The sequence below is a fragment of the Tympanuchus pallidicinctus genome, unplaced genomic scaffold (assembly GCF_026119805.1).
Source record: "Tympanuchus pallidicinctus isolate F22 unplaced genomic scaffold, pur_lepc_1.0 scaffold13, whole genome shotgun sequence".
Classification (NCBI taxonomy): Eukaryota; Metazoa; Chordata; class Aves; order Galliformes; family Phasianidae; genus Tympanuchus; species Tympanuchus pallidicinctus.
The window spans coordinates 17,505,508-17,527,469 of NW_026294648.1; the positions used below are offsets into that span (position 1 = coordinate 17,505,508).

Consider the following 21,962-nt stretch of genomic DNA (forward strand, 5'->3'; position numbering starts at 1 on the left):
TCCGCGCTCGCTCTCCGCCGCGCGGTGCCCGTCCAGCGCTGCCCGCCGTGCAGCTCCCGGCCTCCGCCCGCTCCTCCTCCTCCTCCTCCTCCTCTTCCCTCCCCCCACTCTCCGCTCCCTCCCCCTGCGGGTGCGGGCTCCGGTGCCCCGGCGCGGTGCGGGTGTGCGGTGCGCGCCGTGCGTGCGCTCCCCCCCGCGCCGCGCCTCCACCCGCTCGTGGGTGCGGAGCGGCCCCTCCCAGGCGGGGAGCAACCCCCGCCGCCCCCCCCACCCCTTATCCGCGTCCCTCCCTCCTCCCTCCCTCCTCCCGCCGCGGGCCGTGCCGGGCGCGGAGCCCCCTCCTCCCTCCCTCCCTCGCTCCCTCCCCGCCGCCCGTTCCCTCTCTCCGGACTCGGCCGGCTCCGCACAGCGCCCCCCCCATCGCGGGCAGGGCGGGCGCGGGGCACGCCGGGAGCTGCAGTCCGCGGGGCGGCGCGGCGGGCGGCGGGGCGCGGCGGGCGGACTACGGCTCCCGTCATCCCCCGCGGCGGCGGCGGCTCGCTCTCGCCCTCACACTCCGGCTGCCGCTGCCAGTGTCTCCGCCGCCGCCGAACCGCCGCTCGCCGCGCCGCGGTCCGACCCGCCGCCTCCTCCGGGCAGGGGCCCGCCTCGCCCCGCCGCTCTCCCCGCTCCGTCGCCCGCCTCGTCGAAGGAAACAGGTGCGCGCCCGGCCCCCCAACCGCCGCCCCCCCCCCTTCCCCAGCCCCGCCGCCCCGCGCCGGACGCCCGGCCCCGCTCACACGGGTAACCCCGGGCCCGTTCGCCCCGCACCCACCGCCGGGGGCGGGCGGACGGCGGCGAGCGGACGGCCCCGCGCGGCCCTCGGACGGGGGTCTCCATGGAAACCGGTCCCGGGACGGCGGGCGAGGGGGGGTGCCGAGGGGGTGTTGGGGGGGGGGGGGGGGCGGTTGGCAGCGTCCCGCTGCGGGACGGCGGCGGGCGGGGGCGGCGCGCGGTGACAGCGGCGGTGCCGCTCCGCTCCGTGTGCCCCGCGACGGCGCCGCGTGCCGCTGCCCGACCCCGCGCGGAGGATCCGGCGCCGACACACCGAACACCGGCGGCACCTGCCGCTGCCGGGGGGTCCCGGGGCCAAACGGGGCGGGGCGCGGCTCTCGCGGTGCGGTGCGGTGCGGCGGTGGCGGTGGGACGGCGGTCGCTCCGCGCGGAGTTTGGCGGCGTGGCCGCGGAGGAAAGTCCCGGTGGCGGCGCGGCCCCGCTCGGTGGCGGAAGGGCCCTCCTCGGGGACGGCGCCCCACGTCCGGGGCTGCCCCTGCCCCGGGGAGCGGCCTCGGGGAACAACTGTTGAGCGGCGGCGGGGCCTGCGCCGAGGGGTGCCCGGGCGGACCCCCCCCAACGGCGGGGCGGTGCGGGGTGGGGCGGGTGGGGGCCGAGCCTCGGCGCTGCCCCCGCTGCGGCCCCGCGGCTCCGGGCGGGAGGGGCCGTGCCCGAGGTGCGCGGCGGCGGCGGCGGCGGGACCGGAGCTGCGCTTCCTGCCGGGCGGGCAGAGCGGAGCTACGGCGCCGTGTCCGCAGCCTGCATCCCGACCGCCGCTCGCAGGGCTCTCCCCGCCTCCTCGCCCAAGCGCAGCCCTCGGGGAAGGGCACCGTTTATGCTCTCTCCGAGCATCCGCTCCCGAGGAGCGCCGTTCTCCGTCGGTGCTGCGGGGGCACCGCCGTCCCCGCGTCCCGCACCACTGTCAGCCGTCGGCTCTCCGCGAGGCCGCGGCTCCGTGCTGCAGGGCCGGGCTGCTCGCCGTGCCGTGCACGACGCGGGCCTTTTAGCGTCTCTTTGCAGATATTCCCGAGCCCCTCCGTGCCGTTTTCTCTCCCCGTCCCTTTAAAAACCCGCTCCTGCCGCGGGTACAGCGCGATGCTCGCTGTTGTCCAGCAGCTGTATTTTGCAGTAGCCGACGTGCAGCAAACTTTATTTTATTCCACACGAGGATGGATTTTCTTTATTTTCCTCTCTCTCTATTTCTTTTTTTTTTTTTTCCCTTTTCCCTCCCAATTCATCACGCCGAGTATCTATAATTACTCGCGGTGCTGCTGTGTCTTTAAAGCAGCTTAAGCAAATGCGTTGAGCAAAGCCTGGCTCAGCACCGCAGCGCTCCGGGGCTCCACGCAGCCCGGGGGATCCTAAACCCGGCGGGGTCGGGGCTGCACTCGGTACTTTGTACCCACTGAGCCGGGCTGGGGCCGATCCCTGCTGGCCAATGGTGCCACACTGCTGCTGCTGCTGCTCAGTCCTGCTACAATTCGTTGCTTTTCTCACCTATTTTTTCCCATTGGTGCCCCATGTAGGTCCTGGGAGAGGACCATCACGATTGGTTTTTCTTTTTAAATTCTTTTTGCGCGCAGTTCTCTTGAAAGGGTTTTTTTCTGAGCTGCTGCTTAGGGCTGAATCCTGTCTGGGGCGCCAGGGGCAGCTTTGGCTCCAGACCTCTGCACCTCAAATGGACGCCCGACCACCGCATCTAAAAGCAAATATAATTTCTCGCCCCTGTTACTAATGGCAACGAAGATTGCCAAAGTGAACAAACTCTCAGGAGTGAGCGAGGCCGTCCCCGTGGATGCACATCGCTTCCTCCCGGCCCGTCCCTGCCCTGCCGAGGGGCAGCTCCACTGCTTTGGCTCTCATCGATGGCAGCAGTTCGTGGTGAATGCAGTGCAGGCAGGGAGTCCCTCCCGGGTTCCCCACATTCAGGACTGCTTTACGTTTTTGAGTCATCGGGGTGGGAAAAAGTGGCATTCTGCGTTTTGCTCCTCTCCTGGATCGTGTTCCAAAGGTGTCTCCCTGGGTGTGTTTCCAGGGTCAAAGTGCATCCCGCCGGCTGCCCACAGTGCCCCCTGGCCAGCCGTGCTGCGCAGCGCTCCCGGTACCAGCAGCCGCGTCCTCCTGCTTTCGTGCTGCAGAGGGATGTGCCGAACTCGTGCAGCGTGCTCAGAAGGGAAAAGCTCCTTCCCTTTTCCCTCTTCCCTCTTCCCTTCCCTCCCTCCGTGCCGCTGTCCCAGTTATGCGGCGTTTCACCGTGCTCGGCCCCCATCTGGCTGCATCCCTTTGTCTGCGTCGCACCAACTTCGCACCGCCGCAACCCAAAGCTCAGCACGGGGCTCTGTGGAGCTTTGTGGGGCTGCTGCTGCTCAGCCGGGGGAGCCCTCTGCAATTCACAGCCCCGCTGCTGTCAGCACTGCGCATCGCGGCTCGCCGGGGCTTTGCTCAATGCTGCTGTGCAGCTCTCAGCCCTGCCCAGAGATTGGGTTTGGGGCAGCCCTGCAGGGGGAGTTTTGGGGGCCGCTGAGGTGTGTTGGTGTCCATCGGCTCCTGCCTGGCTGAGGCAGGGTGGTGGTGATCGGTGGGCGCATAGCTGGTGCTGCAGTGGTAGGGTTAGGGAGAGGGAAGGTGAGCGGCTCAAAATCTGAGCCATTTTAGGATGGAGCTTGTTGGGGGGTGTAGCTGCCACTGGCCTAAAGCTGAATGCATTCACAGTGTTAAGGAGAGGCTGGCACGAGGAGTGGGGAAATGCAGCCGCTCCGTTCCCTCCTGCATGGGTGCACCGGGCACTGCAGCGCAGAGTGCTCAGAGCCAGCGGTGCCACTTGTGCTCTGTGGCTGTCACACACCTCTGCTGTGCTGATGCCAGGGTGGGAAGTGCCATGCGGGGGGCACAAGCTGTGTTAGGAAACCTCAGCCCAAGCAGCTCGAATCAGGATTGCAGAGGATGAGGAGCAGGGCTGCTGGCAGTGCAGGAGGCTCGGCTCAGCTGCAGGGAGCCGATGGGTGAAGCTGGGAGCAGCCCATCCACCATCCACCAGCTCGGCCTGTGCTGCAGCTGCAGTTGTCCTGGCACTAGAGGGGGATTTCTGTATAGGTGATTATTAGAAAGGATCTGTTCCCAAAGAACTTCATCTCAAGGAAGTTGTTTCCAGGCTGCGTTGCAGAGGAGAGAGTTGTGTCTTGGCTGAATCCAAAGGGACTGCCAGGCACAGTGAGCAAGGTGCTGACTTGAGCAGAGCGTGCTTTTCCTGCAGCAGAGACATCTTCTGCTGTGCTGATCTGGAGACTGGTTTGCACTGTGGTGTCCTGTCCAGCTGCAGGGCAGTGAGGGGGTTTGGCATAGGGAATAAAGAGCCCCTTTGCTCTTGGTGAGTGTAATCCATCCGTGTTAGTTTCATTGAGCATCTCTTGCAGGGTTTGCTGTTGGAAGCAGCGTTCAGCCCCTTTCTCACCAGCAATTCCAGAGCATGTTTTGTTTGGAGATATGAAGGAGCTTTGGTATCATGCAACAAGCTTCTCTCTGAGCAGAATGGGATGTTGATGGTCTTCTTTCATTCTAAACTCGTTTTCTTTGGAGTTAATTAGAATTGGCTGGGCACCTATTTAGCTACATCAAAATAAAGCTGTGGTTTCATATACGCTTCTGTTGGCAGAGGTGCTGGATTAAACGGATTCTGTGCCAGGCTGCGCCCTCTCTCCCTCCTGGTGAACCCGATCTGGGAGCTGCTGTGGGCTAAAACCCTTGCAGGCAGGGAAGAAACCCACAGCACTGGTTTGAAACACAGATGTGCTCCCGGGTTTGGCTCACCCTGCATTGCCAGTGGAAGGAGTGAGGGGACAGAAGGGCTTCAGTAGTTCCTTCTGCTCCGAGGGTACACGAAAGCATGCCTTAGTTGTGTTCTCCAGGGGTTCTGCCAGTTTAATTACAGCCGTTTAAAGTCGTTTTGAGCTGAGCTGGTGCAGATGAGAGGTCGTGTTGACTCCACTCAAGGTCTCCTTGGGTGCCTGGCCCTGCTCTGCCCATTGCACACTGCAGCTGCTCCTACCCGTGTTTCCCAGACATCTTCCCTTGTCTGTGCTCTGAAGGATGCTCCTCTTTCGGTGGTCGCTCCCGTTTGCATTGGAGAGCACGTCTGTCATTCTCTCCATGTTGAATTCCTTTTCCTCGAGTTGAAAACATGATATTTTTTTTTTCTCTCTTCTGTTCCTTCTGGCTCCCTGTGGAATGCCTGTCTTTGGCACGTGTCCCGTGTCGTCCGTAGAGGGTAGAGGCCAAGAATTCACGAAGCAGGGGCTGTGCTTGTTCTCCTGCCTCTGCTCTGGTGGCCGTCCTGCTGTGTCCGCCAGCTCTTACTCGAGCACTCCAAACGTGCCATCCCTCCCCGCTCCCCACACCGCCTTGTCCCTGCTTTTCCCTCACCAGACCAATTCTCAGACCACGCTCTGTGCTTGTTTTGATGCCCCAGCTCTTCTCTGAACTCCTGTCCCGCGTTGCACAGCCCCCTTCCCACTCACACAGTGGCTCCCTTTCCATCTCTCCCAAACCATCAGCCCCACCGCCGTGCTCGGGGGCAGAACCGTCCTCCTGCCCTTCTTTCAGTTTAGCCTAAGATGGTGAAATCCCCACAGATTGTTTGTTCCCCTATTTCCTTTATGTTGCATTTCACTCCAAGCATCGCAAGACTCCTCCCCTTCCTGCTCCAAGCCACCTCTCATTCTCTTTGGGTATGACCCTGCTCTCTGCCTTAGAACCTGCCCTGCTCCCCTTCCACCACACAGCCCTTCTCCCTCTGCGCCTTGTGCCCTTGGCTGGACGTTCCCCTCTTATCCTGACTCCCAGTTTCCACGGCTTTGCTCAGATCTGTGTTCATATGTGTGGATTTGTCTGTCACTTTTTTTTTTTTGCAAGCAAAATGCCCTGTCCCCGTTTCTCCTATGGCCCTGCTGTTCTGTTTCTGGATGTTGGCACACGAGCTGAGGAGGGGATATCTGGCAGCAGCTGTGCTCAGAGGGCACATTCAGCCCGGCCTGTACATCCCTGCACTCATCTCAGCATCGTGCATCCTGCTTCTGGTCTCATCCAGAGCTCGTGTCCCCGGGAGTTTGGCAGGGCAAAGACAGCCGAGCGAGGCTGGGGGTGACGTGCTGCTTTTAGCCTCTCCCTGCTCTCACCGCTGCACCGAGGACGCCCGGTGCCCCTGCCAGCTTTCCCTTCGTGTGTCCAGAATGCCTTTGTATCGAGAACCTCTTGGACAGCATCTCTGCCCTTCGCGGTCCGTCCTCCCTCCTCGCTTCCACCTCGCCCTCCGCTTAGCGCAGGGGATCCTCTCCTCCCTCCTTCCTCGCGTTTTCCCTGACACGACTCCAGCAGCAAAGCTGCCTTAATGCTCGAGCACCCAGCGCCGCACGATTGGCTGTAACATCCTCCCCCGAAAGCTCCACCCCGCCGACGGTGCGTCTCGGATGCTCGCAAGTCTCTGGATTTCCTCCTGTTTTCTACCCGTAACACCGCCGAACACCATCATCCCCTCCGCAGCGCACTGAGGGGACGTCCGCTGGATGACACGTCGGTGGCACACTTGGCAATCCTCCGCCCCCTCCTCCCGCATCCCCCCCCCCCCCGGCTTCTTCCCCGTTTGAGGTTTTCCCCGCTGAGCCCGGCACGTCCTGCTTTATCAACGTAATGCGAAGCCTCGGGGAGGGGTCAGCGTTCTAACAGCCGTCCGCTTGGCTGCAGCTCTGTCCGGGCTCGTTGCCCTGCGCTGGAAACCTCTGGGGTGGGGAGAAAAGCGGGGGGGTCTTGTAAAAGTGATGTATGTGTGTGTGATGATGGTAGGATCACAGAACGGCCGGGCTAGAAGGGACCTCAATGCCCACCCAGTCCCAACCCCTGTACCGTGGGCTGGGTGCCTCCTCCAGCCCAGGACCCACCCATGGCCTCGGGCACCTCGGAAACGGGGGCACCCCCAGCTCTGGGCAGCACGGCTTCACCAACGGCTGTGTGAAGCTCTCGAGGTAGCCTGAGGCTTTGGCAATCGAGTTGGTTAGTGTGAGGACGGGCAGATCCTATCCCGAGGCGCTGTTTATTCCCTCCAGTCCTCCTCCAGACAGACGTGGAGCATCTCAGGCGTCGTGCTCGCTCTTCCTGGCGATGGAGCTGAGGATAAACGTGGATGCCACCGTCCTACAAGAGTCACCAATTCTCTGTTTTATGCTTTTTATTTTTTTTTTCTCCCTGCAGGCAGAGCGGCCCCTCGAGCCCCAGCAGGACCCGGGTTGGTGACGAGCAGCTGTCATGATCTCTACGGCACCTCTCTATAGCGGGGTGCACAACTGGACCAGCACAGAGCGGATTCGCATGTGTGGCCTCAACGAGGAGAGGTGAGGTGCGTGGGAGGCTCGGTGGGCCCAGGAGGGGCAGGAAGGGATGGGGAGAGGCTGCAGGAATGGAAATGGTGCTGGAGTGGCTGATTTTAGCAGTGACTCAGGCTGGGGGATGAGGACCGTTGCTCTGCAGAGTGCTCACCAACTGTGTGCACCTACATGGGTGCACTGTGCACACGCTGTTGGCATCGTCACTTGTGCTGTTAAGTGTCAGGAGAGGAGAGGAGCTTGACCCACCGCGAGCCAAGCTGCTAAGAAGAGCTTTCAGTGACCCAGGAGGGTGAGCGCAGAGCGCACGATTAGATGGGAGAGTTGTGACATGCCACCAACCAAATAGGAGATTAGGGAGGATTAGTGGCCGGGAGGCAGAATTGATCGAGGCCGGTTCCTGGCCTGTCCCACGGCTCGCCATCGCCTCTCATTTCCGCCGCCTTGGGGTCTCGTTCTCACAACCACGGGTCGGGTCGGCAGCTTCCTCAGAGCTGCGCGCTGCTGGAGGCAGGCGGGTTTTGGTGCTTGCAGGCAGTGCGCGCAGCGCTCCCCGCTGCCGGAGCGGAGACTTTCGGCAGCAAAGCCTCCAGCAGGCGGGCAGGGCAGCGGGACAGGGGAGACTTGAGGCTCTCTCGCGGGGCAGAAAAGCAGACGGTGATCATCTCCGTGCCTCAGCCCCGCCGTGCAGCCCTCAGATAAGAGCTGGCGGATAGCGCTGCCTTCCCTAAACCGCTCCGAGCTGCCCCCGCGCCTAACGAACGCCCCGCAGCGTCGCGGCGGGCGGCGCTTTGTCCCAGCCCTCGGCCTCGGGGAGGGCGGAACGGCCGGGGCGCCGCCGCCTCCGAGCCGGCCCCAAGCTGCCCGGCCGTTCCCGGGCGCGCGGCGGGGACGGAGGCAGCGCGGCGGCGGCGCCTTCGGGGCCGCGGGACACCCGGCGCGGCCCGGCGGCGAGGCTCGTGGCCGCGGCCCGCCCCGCCGGCTCGAGGCCTGGGCCTGCGGGGCCCCGGACCGGGCGGGGCGGCCGCCCGCTGCCCGGCTCCGCTCGCCGCCTGCCCTCGGGCGCCCCCTGCCGCCGCTCCCGCCGCCCGCCGGGGTGGAGCTCAGCCTCGGCGCCGCGCTGGGCCCGGCCCGGTCCGCCTCGGCCCGCGGAGCGCCCGGCTCGGCTGTCATCTGCGGAGCGCTGCGGAAACGCGATCTGCCCCGTCCCGTTGTTAATAACGAGCCGCCGGAACCTTCGGTGGCCCGGCCGAACGGGGAGGACGAGGGGACGGAAATGTCCGGGCTGCGTGTGGGGAGGCTGGGCGGGTCCACGAGGCTTTGGGATGGGGCGACGGCCAGGCCTTCAGCCCGGCCCCGTCCCGCTGTCCGTCCCGCTGTCCGTCCACCCGTGTGAGGCTGCCCAGAGCCGCTCCTGGTGCCCGCTCTGAGACGCGCGGCCCGGGGATGGGGCTGGCAGCATCGTCTGGTTGTTGTGGAAGTGTGTGGCAGGAGGGCAGAAACAGAAGCAGTGTTGGGGCTCTTGAGATCCCTTCCAGCCCCTGCAGTTCTGTCATCAGCAAAACCTGAAATCGAGTTCTTTGATCCTGACAGCAGCGCTTGTCTGTAACGGGGCTCAGTCAGAACAAGGCTGGAAGTTGCTGTAAATACGTAAATAGAGAGCGTGTGAGCGCTGCCTGCTCCTCTGTCGGATCATAAGGACAGCCGTGCGCTTGGTGCATCCCATCTCTGTGGACCCTTGATCTGAGTTCACACTCTGCATTCACGAGGTGTCATGCAAAGGTTCATACGTTCTGGCCAGCAGGATGGGTGGCTGTGCAGCTCACAGACAGAGCTGCTGGGCTGGGACAGCAGAAATGTGGCGGGGAGGCAGAGGAACAGGACAGGATCTCTGAGGACAGGGCTGGAAGCGTGTGGTGGAACAGAAGGGGAGATGGAAGGGACAGGAGCAGGTGAATGGAGCCCTCTGGGAGGGAGAGGACAGTGATGGACAGCGGTGTTGCTCATCCCTACAGTCCTGCAGTGGTCAGCACCCATTGCTGTTGTGGGAGGTGTAAGGTGCAGCGAGCTCGTGGCTGTCTGGACCATGCTTCTGCTCGTCAGCTGCTCTGCTGTCCCATGTGAGGACAGGGAAGGTTAGGATGCTGGGAGAACGTCCTGGGGTTTTGTAACGCTGTCTTATTCCCCCTTTAGGAGAGCCCCACTTTCTGATGAGGAGTCTAAAACCAGCAGCTCCCAGCATTTGGGATCTCAAGAGTTCTGCGTCAGCAGCAGCCTTTCCAAGGTGAGCTCCATTTGTGCCCATCCGGGTCCTCTGGGAAGGCCTTTCTCTGGTGGAACAGGTCAGGCAAGAGCACCTGCCCTTATGGGTCCTGCAGACCTCCTCTCCTCTTGAGAGGGGTGCAGCAACGTGCACAAGGGGCAAGCAGCTCTCCAGGTGAGGAGGAGCATCTGCTGGCCTCTGCCTCCTCAGGTCAGGGCTGGAGAGTAGGTCCTGTCTGCTTTGCTAGGAGCTGCTTCCACAGCTTTTCAGGATTGTTTTCTCCCTTCTTGTTGCAGGTGGAGCTCACAGCAGTCAGCAGTGGTGGCAGCAGTGCCCAGGATGCAAGTGGCAAGGTGGAGGAAAAGATTGGACCCAAACTGGAAGAGCAGCCACCTGATCCTAACCCGAGCCCAGAGTGTGTGGGAAAGACTGTGAAGGACGATGTTCAGGGCCCTCTGGCAAGCCAGGGGGATGGCAGAGGGCAGGAGCCTGCAGTCCCCCAAGCTGCTGAGCAGGAGAGCAGCAGTGCTGATGCTGCGGGGATGCCTGCAGATCCTCCCAGCGACAAGCAGGCTGACGTTCCTTCCACCTGCTCTGTGGCTCCAGAGAATGAGCCTGCTGGGAAGGAGAAAACCGCCCCAAGCACCGGAGCACAAGGGCCAGCAGTGCTGGCAGAAGGGACGTTATCCGTGGTCGCCTCCAGCTGCAGCACCTCAGCCTCCACCCCTGCAACTTTTACTTTGAGTCGAGTGTGCTTTCCCACGTCTCAGGCCCCTGCTATGCACAAAGTGCCCCTGTCCTTTCAGCCTGGGACGGTCCTGAGCCCGAACCAGTCGCTGGTGTACATCCCACCGCCCAGCTGCGGGCAGCCGCTCACCGTGGCCACTCTTCCAAGCACTTTGGGGGTCTCCTCCACGCTCACCCTTCCCGTCCTGCCTTCCTACCTACCTGAGCGTTGCGTGCCAGGCATCATTGCTTCCCCGGAGCTGCGTTCCTACCCCTACACCTTCTCTGTCACCAGACCCTTGGCTTCAGATGCCAAAGTGGTGTCGGTGGAGGTGAATCAGCTTAGCTGCTCTTCGCCCTCAGGTGGAAGCGGTGCCCAGACCGCTGCCGATGGCTCTCCCTCGTCCACAGCTGGCCCTGCCCCGTCGTCCAGCCAGCCTCTGCCGGCAGCACCGTGTGGAAGCGCTGCTCCCTCTTCTGGCACTGGCACACAAGCCAGAGCGGCGGCAGCTCCCGAGCCGCACGCACCAGGGGCGGCGACTTCGCTTTCACCTCTGAAGTCCCCTCCGCAGCTGGAGCGTGAGATGGTCTCTTCTCCGGAGTGCAGCGAGATGCCTCTCGATCTCTCCTCCAAGTCCAATCGCCAGAAGCTGCCTCCACCCAGCCAACGCAAAACCCCTCCGATGCCCATCCTCACCCCTGTGCACACCAGCGGCAAAGCACTTCTCACCACGGTCCTGTCCAAGTCCCAGCGCGCGGCCCAGAGCGCGGGCAGCAGCGTCACCTCGTGTCTCAGCACCACGACGCCCTTCGTCATCTTCCCCGAGTTCCTGCGGAACAGAGAGCAGGGCTCCTGGGTGAAGAACACCACCCTCATCAGCACCATTCCAGGCACCTACGTCGGCGTTGCCAACCCCGTGCCCGCCTCGCTGCTGCTCAGCAAGGACCCCTGCGTGAGCTTCAGCAGGGACCCCCACCACCTTCCCAAGCAGGAGCCGATTTCCATCATCGATCAGGGAGAGCCCCGAAGCGCTGGGGCTCCCTGTGGGAAGAAAACCAGCCAGGCGGGCGCAGAGAGACAGCAGGATCCTGCCAAGAGACTGCTTCATGGCAGAGCTGCTCCGGGAGCTCCTTTGTGTCAATCCAAGGACATTTCCACCTGGAATCCTGTCCAGGGGAGCGTGTACCCACGATGCCCTGTGAATGGCAAACCTTCCAATCCTCAGCTTTTGCCTCTCGGCTGGTCTCCTTATCATCAGACCCCTCTGCTTTCGATCGGCATCTCCACCACGGGGCAGCTGCCCCCGAACCCCAACAGCTCCTGCAAGCCCGCTGGCACAGGTGAGCTCCCCACGTTCCTGAGTGTGCAGCCCACAGAGCCCAGCGCGGCGGCCCAGAGCCTGCCTGAGGGGCTGCCCAGGCTCCCACCTGCGGAGTGCGAAGCTGCATCCAAGAGCAGCAAGAGCTGCCGACCCCTGCCCAAACCCGGCGAGGAGCAGGACAGTGCCATCCCTTTGAACACAGGCCCATCTCCTCAAACCAGCACTTTGGATGCAAAAGGAGGAAAGGGGAAGCTGGACAACCCTTCAAAGAGTCAAGAGCATGAGGAACCACAGGCCGACTCCAGTAAGGAGGGCGTTGTGCAGGCTGAGGCTCCCCAGGGGAGCTGCAGCCTCAAGCAGACGGATGCAAAGCCTAAAAACCAAGTGTTAGCTGCGTACCTGTCGCACGACGTGCCCGTGGTCGGGCAGCAGGCCCTGCGGGTGGTTCCAGAGGTGCCTGCAGCACCCGTAGAGAATCAGCACAAGGAGGCAGGCTGTGAAGGCTCCCAGCAGCCTCCAGCTGCAGAGCCCCTCCAGTGCACGCATCAGGTGGATCTATGCAGGGTGAAGAAGGAGCGCGTGGAGAGCGATGTGTCGTTGCCTTCGGTGACTTGCTTGCGAGCTGGGGCTGCTCCCCAGGCCTTGGCAGAGGCCAAGCTCACAGCTGCAGGCCAGGTCAAGCAAGAGAGTGGCACACGCTGCAAGTCCAAGCGGCAGCACGACGGCGATGCCAGGCAGGTGCAAAAGAGACTGAAGTGCAAAGCGCAGGATGGCGAGGAGCCCCTGAGCAAATCAGGGAGCCAGAGTGTGCATGGCCGGAAGGTGGGTGAGGTTGGCTGGAGCTGGGGCTGGGGGGGTCGTGGTTGTGAGGCTGGGGGTGAGGCGGGAGCTCTGCTGGGCGAGGACAGCTGAGAGCACGGGGCGTTCTACCCATGCTTTGGCGTTGTCTTGCAGTGGATGAAACATCTGGATCTGTATGGAACAGAACAAAATGGATCCGGGGTGTCAAAAATGCTGGAGGGCACCAGTATTATGAGTGGGGGGTGGTCTTTTGTCCCTTCTTTGCTCCTCCAGCACTGTTAGTCATAACTTAAGCTTCAGTCTGTGTCCTCCATCCACAGTGGCGGAAACACCACGACAACCTGCACGAGCTCAGCAAGCGAGAGGGCCGAAGCGGCCTGGGATCAGTGAGTGATCACAACAGCCTCAGGGTAAAGCGTAAGCGCAGGAGGCCGACGAAGACAGAGTTCCCTTCTCCCGAGCACCGTGGGGACAGCCACGAGGAAGGTACTGCTGTCAAAGGCAATGTGTTCTCATGGGGTTGTGGCAGTTTGGGTTGTGCTAGGGCTGCGGGGCCGAGCCGTTGTTGTCCTGAAGCTGAACGGCCTCTGGAGCTGGTGGCTTCCCACTGCAAACCGGGATCCTAGCAGAGCTTTCCAGGGCAGCAGACGTGTGAGCAGAGATGTGTGATGTACTTCTCAAAGGGTGCTTTTCCCCACAGGTTACCTTGAGAAGAAGCCCAAGAACAACTTCCGGGACTTCATCCCGGTGGTGCTGAGCAGTCGGACGCGCAGCCAGTCGGGTGAGTTGGTGCCAAGCTCTGGGATCTGCCAGCACAACTGGGTGCTTCACTCCTGGGTGCGCTGTGAGCTTTTCCCTCTTCGTCTTCTGTCCTGCCTGGCGGGGATTTTCCTGTAGGTGGCCTTTTGCCTTTCTTGACACTTGTTTCCACTTTTGTGCAGGAAGCGTTGCTGGCTCTTCTGCTAGCGCCATGGGAGAGTGTGATGTGAGCGGTCAGGATATTTTACCTTTGCTGGAGGAGGATGAAGAAGAAGAGGAGGAGGAAGAGGAGGAAGAGATATCCTTGAAACGTCGCAAGCTGCGGAAATCCCACCAGGCATCGCGTTATCACAGCCACAGGGCCAGGGACAGGTCTGTGTCCGAGAGGAGCAGCTGTCACGCGAGGAGGAGCCGGGAGCTGCCCTGGAGAGTGGACGCACCCAGGCAGCTGTGGGAGCCCAACGAGGAGGAGGAGGATGACAGCCACATCAAAAGAAAGAAAAGGAGACGACAGAAAAGCCGGAGATACCAGACTGGGGAATATCTGACCGAAAGGGAGGAAGAACGGGTGGGCTTCCCCCACAGGAGGCGAAAATCCAAAGCAGGTATGACAGCTATGGGCTGGGAAGGGATTTCTGGTGCCAGGTCGTGGCCCAAGGCTTTCACTTTTATTCCCTCTAAAGCGTGATGGGGTTTTGTCACTGCAGCAGGGACAGTGATGTTGATGTGCACACTCTGGGATGCTCCATAGATCAGCCAGGCTTTCTGCAGTTCGTTTATGGGCCTCGCGGCCGTGAGTTTCAGTCAATCCTTTCTGGTCCCGCTGATGGCAACTGCCTCCACCACCTCTGGGTGGCAGCAAAGCCCTGAACTTCCCCTCTTGCTGTGCAGGGCGCTTCTTCCTTCCGTTTGTTTTTTAACTGCTCTCTTACTCATTTCATCCAGTGCCCTTAAGTCTTGACAGGATGGAGTGAACAAGGTTCCTCTATTCAGCTGCTGCATCCTTTTGTGGGTGTTTTTTGTTGTTTTTTTTTGCAAGCTTCAGTCGTGTCCTTTCAACCATCTCCTCACCAGCCCATAGTGTCCTTGCTATGGGGTGTTGCTATTTCAGTGAAGCAGAGTACGTGTCCTTGTGTGGTGTGTTGGGTTCTGCAGCTCTGTGTAATGAAAGCGAGAAAGGCTTGGATTTCCCCCAAGGCATCCTGGTGCTTCCCACCTGCCTGCAAGTCAAACTGAAACTTTAAAGTGCTACTTCAGTTAAGGGGGAGACATGAGAAGGTGAGGCAGGGTCTGCTTTTGTAGGCAGCAGAGCAGTGACTGTTCACGGGTGCCTGGATGTCCTGTCTGTCCAGAGGGGATCCCACATGAGTCCCACTTGGCCCTGGAGATAGGAGGGGATGCACTGTGTGGCAGCATGCAGTTACCAGGCCACTGGGAAGCAGGCTGGGTTCCTTGACTGTTAGAGCTAATGAGAAACCCTCGTGAGTCATGTGCAAATCCCAGAGCTTGGTAGGCTTGATCTTTCCAGACCGTGCTGTTGTATTTCATGTGCCCACGCCGAGTCCATCCACGATGGAGAAAATTTCCATGTTCATTGCTGGTGACTCTCTACCATGGGTCTGTGTTCCTGGGTGTGCAGCCAGCAGAGAGCTGGGGTTTGGTTTGACTGGTGGCAAAGGTGTCCTTTACCTACAGAATTTCCTCATTCCCATCTCTCCTGCAGATTTTAGGTACCGAAAGCAGAAGGAGTCAGTGCAGGGTAAAAGCACAGAGCTGAGGCTGAGGAGCAGGCTTTCCCCATCCCCCCGCAAATCCCAAGGACGCCCAGACTTTCGGAACGGCTTCTTCTTGGAGCACTCAGACAGCTCTCCTGTCCAGGAAGAGCTGGAGAAACCATCAGGAAAACGCAAATGTAAAACCAAACACCTGGCAGGGATCTGTGATGAGGGGAAGGTACGGCTTGGATCGACAAGGGGAACGTGGGTGGGGAGAAACGAGAGTGACTCCCATCATGTCAGCAAGCCGGGTCGACGTGTGCCAAGGTTGTACTGCTTTGTTTTCCAGGTGAAAGGACGCTGGAGCCAGCCCAAAACGCACTCTCCGAAGAAGCCCCAGGACTCGTGGCCTCTTTGTAAATCCCATCGTGTCAGCCCAGGGAGCTCCCCTGAGTTGCCTGCAGCCCAGCACATTCCTCCTGAGGCACGGCGGCTGATAGTGAACAAAAATGCAGGGGAGACCCTCCTGCAGCGAGCAGCTCGCCTGGGCTACAAGGTGAGCCTCGGTGCTGCCGCCCGCCTCGCGTCCTGTGCTGCCTTGCTTCGGTCTGTGTGTGACCAAGCCTCCAATGCTCTTGTTTCTGTAGGACGTGGTGCTCTATTGCCTGCAGAAAAAGAACAGTGATGTGAACCATCGTGACAACGCTGGCTACACGGCTCTGCACGAGGCCTGTGCGCGAGGCTGGATCGACATCCTGCACATCCTGCTGGAGCACGGCGCCAACGTGAACTGCAGCGCGCAGGATGGCACGAGGCAAGCCAGGAACATGGGGCAGTGAGCAGGGCTTGTGTAGTGGAAGTGCTAATTGAGGGCCTGAAGCACCTGGCAGGAAGGCAGGGCCAGCCTAGGGGAGCTCAGGTGCATGCAATGCACTGAGTGATGGAAGGGATGGAGCCAGGATCCACCCCTGCCCAGCCCTCATTTAAGGGTTGGTGGTGGAGGTGAGGGCATCTCTTGCTGGAGATCCCTGCCTATCTGAGGCCTCCCAAATGTAAGCAGCTCTTTTCCTTTTTTTCTGCATCTGTGGCTGCTGCATTTGGGCTTGTTCTCATTTGCTTTAGCCAAAGACTTTGCCACCCTGCTATTATCATCCCATTATAGCATTACTTTTTGGGAAGAGCTGGTGGTCATCACTAGATCTGTCTTATCCCAGATCAGGTTCTTTGCTATCCCTCTCTTCCGCTCTCTTTCTGCTAACACTCCTGTCCTTACAGGCCTGTCCATGACGCAGTAGCCAATGACAACCTGGAAACCATGTGGCTTCTCCTCTCCTATGGTGCTGACCCCACTCTGGCCACTTACTCCGGGCAGACAGCTGTGAAGCTTGCCACCAGCGACGTGATGAAGCGCTTCCTCTGTGGTGGGTGCCTGGGGGTGGCTGCGTTTCCATCCTTCCTGTGTGGCAGCACACAGGACCACAGATCCGGGTGTCAGAGGGTTTAAAAGTGCTGAGCAGCCAATGACTGAGTGATTTTCAGCTCCGTCCTGTGTGTGTGGTTGGTTTTTTATTTTTTACCACCCAGTGTCTCCAGAGTAGCATCACACTTCCCAATTAAGATTCAAGTATTTTTGTTCTCTAATGTACAGGCAGTGCTCTGGTCACGTGCCTGAAGTCAGCAGGAGGGTTGGAGATGCTGTTCAGCAGCATCACTTTCTGGTCCTACTGCATAACCCCAAAAAATAAACTTTTGTTGCCAAGCAGTGCTGCCATCTGCTCCAAAATGGCTCTGCCTATGGGAGGGCCAACTCTGATGACTGGCTGAGGGTGAAGCGTGCCCACTTTCTGTACTGTTTAAGTAGAAATGAGAGGAGTGTCCTGGCTTCTTCGTAACAGTGAGGCAAAGACAATTAGAGGAGATGGTGGTTCCCAGGTAGATAGGAGACAGAAAATCTCCTGTTTCTGAAAAGTCTTGTTGGCCACATAGCTGTCAGGGCTCCTCCAGGCTTAACTGTGCCTGCACCGGTTGTGGATGTAATCTTGAGTGTAAGAAGACCCTAAGAATCTTGCTTTCCAACCCACACAGTGCTATCAGTTGCTTTTCCCCATTGGCTTCTACTTCATGTTCTCAGGTCAGGGCTGTGCTGCCTTCTCCTGAGTGAGGGTACCCTTCTTGCAAGCGGGTTGTGGTTCAGATTCTGACGTTACAGCAGAGAAAAGGAGCAGCAGAGATGGCGTGGCTTACTGAGGATCAATGGATGTGTGAGCCAGGACTGTGGTGTGGCCAGTAGAGAAGCATTAACCCTCTCACTTCTTCCTCTTTAGATTACCTTTCGGATCTCCAGGGGCGCACTGACGGGGATCCTCGAACAGCGTGGGACTTCTACAGCAGCTCTGTACTCGGTGAGTTCAGCCAACCTGATTTCATTTGCAGCAGCAGAGCAGGGAGAAGCAGGTCTGTGAGATGTAATGCATCATCCCCTCAGTTCTGTCAGCTTCCTTTCCAAGTCACATCTTAGATACCTTGCCACAGTGCTACACACTGAGGGTTCCCACTGCTCCCGGAAGGGACTCTTTCTTTGGTAAGATGCATCTGTGGATCTTTCTGGACTGTTGTCCCACATGCTTTGAGGGAGACAGCTTCAGGACTGTGTGATCAGAGGGCTGGGGCAGCTATCCTATGAGGACAGGTTGTTGGAACAGTTGGGATCCTTCAGCTTGGAGAAGAGAAGGCTCTGGGGAGCTCTTATTGCAGCCTTCCAGTGTCTAAAGGGGCTTTCAGTTCTTCCAAGTGTCCCTTCCCATTACGTATCACTGAGGGTGGAGGAAAAACTCTAGGCCGCTGCTCAATCCATTTCTATTCTTCGAGGCAGGAAAGCTGCCCAGTTTCCCTTAGGTCTGAGCATCTAATATGGGGCCAAAAGGTAATGAGAGAAATGAGTGTGTGAGATCTGTGAGGTCTGGGTATGGGAGGCTCATCAGCCTGATCCCCTTTGTGCTCGTGCAGCTCTAGAAACAAAGTGCCACTCCAGGGTTTCTTCTGCATTTGGGACTAGCATTGCTGGGCCTGATTATCTCTGCCTTACAGTGGGATGCAATGGCCTTGTTTGTGAGTAGCTCTCACGTGGCTAACAGACAGGGCTGAGATGTTGGGCCACGTTTACTCCACGTGGAACGCACTCCATTCTTTTTCCTGGGTTGCTCAAGAAATGTTTGTGTTGTTTCTTTATTCAGCCGTGGTATTTCAGCTTTGCCCAGCAGTGATCTCAGGCCAACATTCACATCCCTTACCTTTGCCCCTTTCTGCAGTAACTCTTGAAGATTTAAGCAGCCTGTTTGAACACACGCCTCCTGCCACCTGCTGTTGTTTCCCTATTAACATTCTTGCTTGGTGCAGTGCATGGATTTTTTTCTGGGCAGCACACCTTAAGATTTTTTTTCTCCAGCCTTTTCTTCTGTGCATCGTGGTGTTGAGTTTTTTATTTTTATCTTATTTTGCACAAATGGTTTATTTGCTTCTCAGCACATTCAGTCTGCTTTTCTCTATGGGATCTCATCTGTATTATATTCTGGAAGTTTTTGGAGGCACATTAACTCGGCAGGACAAAAACAAGCCCAGCTTTTCTACAAGCCAGAAATCTATGGGTGATGCTCAGCAGTCGTGCTGCTTGTTGTTCTGTTGCATTTGTGTTCAGGTCTGCTGTGCAGTTGGGCAGCACAGCCTGGCAGCCCATATTTAGACACAATTCCTGGCACGCACCTCGATAACCTGCTGGCAGTTGTTGAGAGTTGGGAGCTGGGTGATCAGAGCAGTGCCTTCCTTGATGGGATCTGTGCAGACAGAGCATCTCCTCCGTTCTTCTTGAGTGGTGCAGCTTCTCCCAGGCTGCACAGGAGTGGAAGCGTCTCATTCCGCAGGCAGGCGGCGCTTTGTCTCACACTGGGATCGGTGCCATCCTGCTCTCGGTGTAAGATGTTCTTCCTACCCTGTCTGCTCACCAAGGGCAGTTTTCAGGAGGCTCTCTGTGTTTCTCGGAGATGAGGAAGGAGAGCAGCAGGCTGCTGGATTCATTGCAATGTTGTGGGGCTGTAGGGGCAGCCGGTCTGGTTGGGCAGAGCTGCTCCCCACGGGGTGATGGAGTGAAAGTGTGAGCAACACCAACATCTGTTTTTTCTTGTTGCAGAGGGAAAAGACAGCATTGGATGCGATCTTCTGCTCAACCCTCCGGGGAGTTCAGACCAGGAGGAAGAGGAACAGGAACCTGACAACTTCATGTTTGAGTTCTCAGACAAGCCACTGCTGCCCAGCTACAACCTCCAAGTGTCCGTCTCTCGGGGGTGGGTATCTTCTGGAATGGAGAGTGTTTGAGTGACATTAATGCTGCACTGGAGGTATAGGGTGGGAGGTGCTCATGAGCCTGGAGATTGCCCTCCAGGTGGCAGTTAATATGAAATGTTCTTGTATTGAAAAAGCATGCATGCTTGAGGAACTCTTGAGAGCCCAAAGTGACTGCTGGCCAAGGAGACAGGCAGGACAGTGTTTCACGTGGTCACATTTTGCCCTGTACATTTCAAACCACTTTCCCAGGGGAGAAAAACACCATCATCCTTATTCTGAAGGTAGAGGCACAGAGTCGTGGCTGTAGGGCAGCTTTCCTCAGAGCAGAAAATAGCTGCCAACGGGGAGCTTTTTGTGGCTCTCTCTGTCTTATAGCAGCCCATAATGAAGCACAACATACTTTTAGTAAAATGTTGAGGATGGAAACCACTCTTGCTAAGCCCCGTGTCAGTGAAACAAGTGGAAGACACCAAGGTGTGATTTGATTCTCAGAGGTCTGTCCCTGAGGCAGTCAGCTTGGGAAAGAATTCGTAGTGGGATTTATTTGGCCGTGGGCAGGAAGGGAGTGTTGGGCTGAGACGAACCACTGCGTGCAGCCCTGCAGTGGCTGCGGTGCTGGGGGCCTGCCTTAGGTTGGCTCTCCTGTGGTGTAGATGTGCTTTGAGGAGCCCCAGCTTGGGATTTGCTGGCAGCTAAAAGCCCTGCTGCGGCTCCTGCTGGCTGGGAATGCTGCTGGTGCATTCCCTAACGCGTGACCTCGCTATCCTCGCAGGCCCTGCAACTGGTTCCTCTTCTCCGACGTGCTGAAGCGGCTGAAGCTGTCCTCCCGCATCTTCCAGGCCCGCTTCCCACACTTTGAGATTGCCACGTTGCCCAGGGCTGAGTTCCAACGCCAGGTGGCCCTCAGCCAGGTGCTGGCCCAGGACGAGGTGCAGGAGAGCCCTGAGCCGGCGCAGGGTGCTGCAGAGACAGTGGAGCTGGTGCACTATGAGCCCGAGCTGCTGCAGCTGCTGGGCTCCGCGGTGGAATACGAGGCGTGGAGCAGCTGACGGGGGGCAGATCGCTCCCTGCATCGTGAGGCAATAATAAGGACCAATGGGAAGCAGCCCTCTTCGAGCCAGCAGCAAGGACCTGAGGCTTCGGCCAGCTGATCTCCTCCTCCCGGCGGTGCCTCGGTGCTGGCTGGGGGGAGAGGACGCTGCCTCCAAGGACTTCCTGGGGTTTCTTTGTGCTGAGCGGCGGCGGTCGCGGCTCTGGCAGCCCCATCCAGCAGCGGCAGAGGGAGGTGGGCCCTCTGTGGGGCAGCGTGGGGCAGCGATCGGCTCAAGCTCTTCTGCAGCGTGGGGCAATGGGTGCCATCGCCCCTCCCCGCCCGACCCCGCGGAACTGCACCTCTCTGTCTGCCCTCCACCCCCACCCCCGATGTCTTCCATAGTATTTATTTAATTAGTATTTAATTTGTTACGTTTCCTTTTGTTTTTGCAATCTGTATCACTGTGATTATGTGAGCTCCGGGCTACGGGACGAGGGCTTCCTGCGGCCCCTCTGCAGCACTCCCCAGGGCCTGCGCTCCCCTGGAGCACCACCCCGAGCTGCAGAACTGGGGTCTGTGGCTCTGGCACCTCGGCTGAGAGCCTGGGGACGGTCCCATCTCTTAGCATTGGAGCTGGCTTCTGCTGAAGGCACTCTCACCCGCTCTGCTCCATCCTCACCAGGCTCCATCCTGCGTTTCGGTCACACTGCTGCTCCCTGCCCCCAACAGCTGTCACAGAGGCAGCCCACACTTCCAGCAGCTCAGCCCCCCCCCCGGGGTCTCTCCCCTCTTGCCCTGCACGGTGTCTGCTCAGCCTTTGCCCCTCCTGTGTCGTTGGGAGCAGTTCTACCGGAGAGAGCAAGGCACAGGGCAGGGCTGCTGCGCTCCCGGTAGATGGTACAGTTTTATTGTACAGGTGCTAACAGGACTCTGAGGATGGGACAATCTGTTTTTTTGGTTCGGGTTTTTTTTTTCCTGTCTCTCCTCTGCTCAGCAGTGGGAGCACTGGGTGTTTGGTTTCTTTTTTTGGGTTCATTTTTTTGTTTTGTTTTGTGTTGTGTTTCTTCCCAGCCAGGGCAGGTGTACCTTTCCCCCTTGGACTCCCAGCTGCTGGCCTCCCCTCACTGGGGTCTGGCCACTCCTTTTTTAAGCCGAGGATTTTTGCCTTTGGGTGTGTTATTCTGGCTGCTCTTTCTGATTTCTGTTTTATTATAAGCAACAGGCTGTGGTGTCAAAAACACTTATGTACAGAAAAAAACCTGCATCAGGCCCCCTGTCTCTTGCCTCTTCTTCTTTGTACGGTGCCCGCTGTGCCCAGCAGAGCCGCGGGGCTGCAGTGGAGGGAGGGACTCCAGCTGCCTCCCATCAGCCAGGGGCCTGAGGCTGGGGAGGGGGCTGTGCTGTTGGTGGTGTGAGGGCTGGGGGAGGTCTCCGTGCCTGCTGTTCTCAGGCCCTGCAGCTCTGGGGGGAGTGGCAGCACTGCAGGAGGTGTGCTGGCCTTGGCTGCCAGCAGGACGAGCCCCAGGACTGCAGCAGTCCCTCATTAACCTGTGTAGGACTGCAACCTGTGCTGTAGCTCCTCACCTGGGTGAGAGCAGCTGCATTGGATTCCCTGGGACTTGCCAGGGGCAGGAGGAAGGTGCAGCAGCTCTGCTGCCAGCCGGGCTGCCCTCCCCCTGTGCCCGCATCTGGACAGCATGGTTTGCCAGCTCCCCTTTCTCATCATCACCCTGTGCCAAAACAAAGAACTCGGAGAGGGAGCGGGGATCTCGTGGTGAACAAACCCAGCCTGAAGAAACAACGTTTCTTGGCTTTCACTTT

General features: G+C 59.3%; 2 protein-coding genes across 3 annotated transcripts; one reads left to right on the forward strand and one right to left on the reverse strand.

Annotated features, from left to right (window-relative positions):
* Nucleotides 1-569: 569 nt before the first annotated feature.
* BCORL1 (BCL6 corepressor like 1) lies at nt 570-21,411 on the forward strand. 2 transcript variants are annotated; one of them, XM_052673039.1, is made up of 14 exons: nt 570-698; nt 7,054-7,193; nt 9,378-9,468; nt 9,744-12,317; nt 12,617-12,782; nt 12,997-13,077; nt 13,238-13,660; nt 14,779-15,008; nt 15,120-15,326; nt 15,418-15,584; nt 16,046-16,191; nt 17,095-17,172; nt 18,954-19,107; nt 19,881-21,411. In XM_052673039.1, exons 2-14 carry the CDS (start codon nt 7,108-7,110, stop codon nt 20,155-20,157), a joined length of 4,680 nt encoding a protein of 1,559 aa, XP_052528999.1. In that variant the 5' UTR covers nt 570-698; nt 7,054-7,107; the 3' UTR covers nt 20,158-21,411. The 2 variants fall into 2 exon arrangements, with proteins under 2 accessions (XP_052528999.1, XP_052529000.1); XM_052673040.1 differs by lacking the exon at nt 570-698 and having other exon boundaries at nt 1,735-7,193.
* Nucleotides 776-4,961, reverse strand: LOC128076195 (basic salivary proline-rich protein 2-like). The gene is made up of 2 exons (XM_052673591.1): nt 4,859-4,961; nt 776-1,608 (listed from the first exon to the last, which is right to left on the reverse strand). Exons 1-2 carry the CDS (start codon nt 4,959-4,961, stop codon nt 776-778), a joined length of 936 nt encoding a protein of 311 aa, XP_052529551.1.
* Nucleotides 21,412-21,962: the final 551 nt, after the last annotated feature.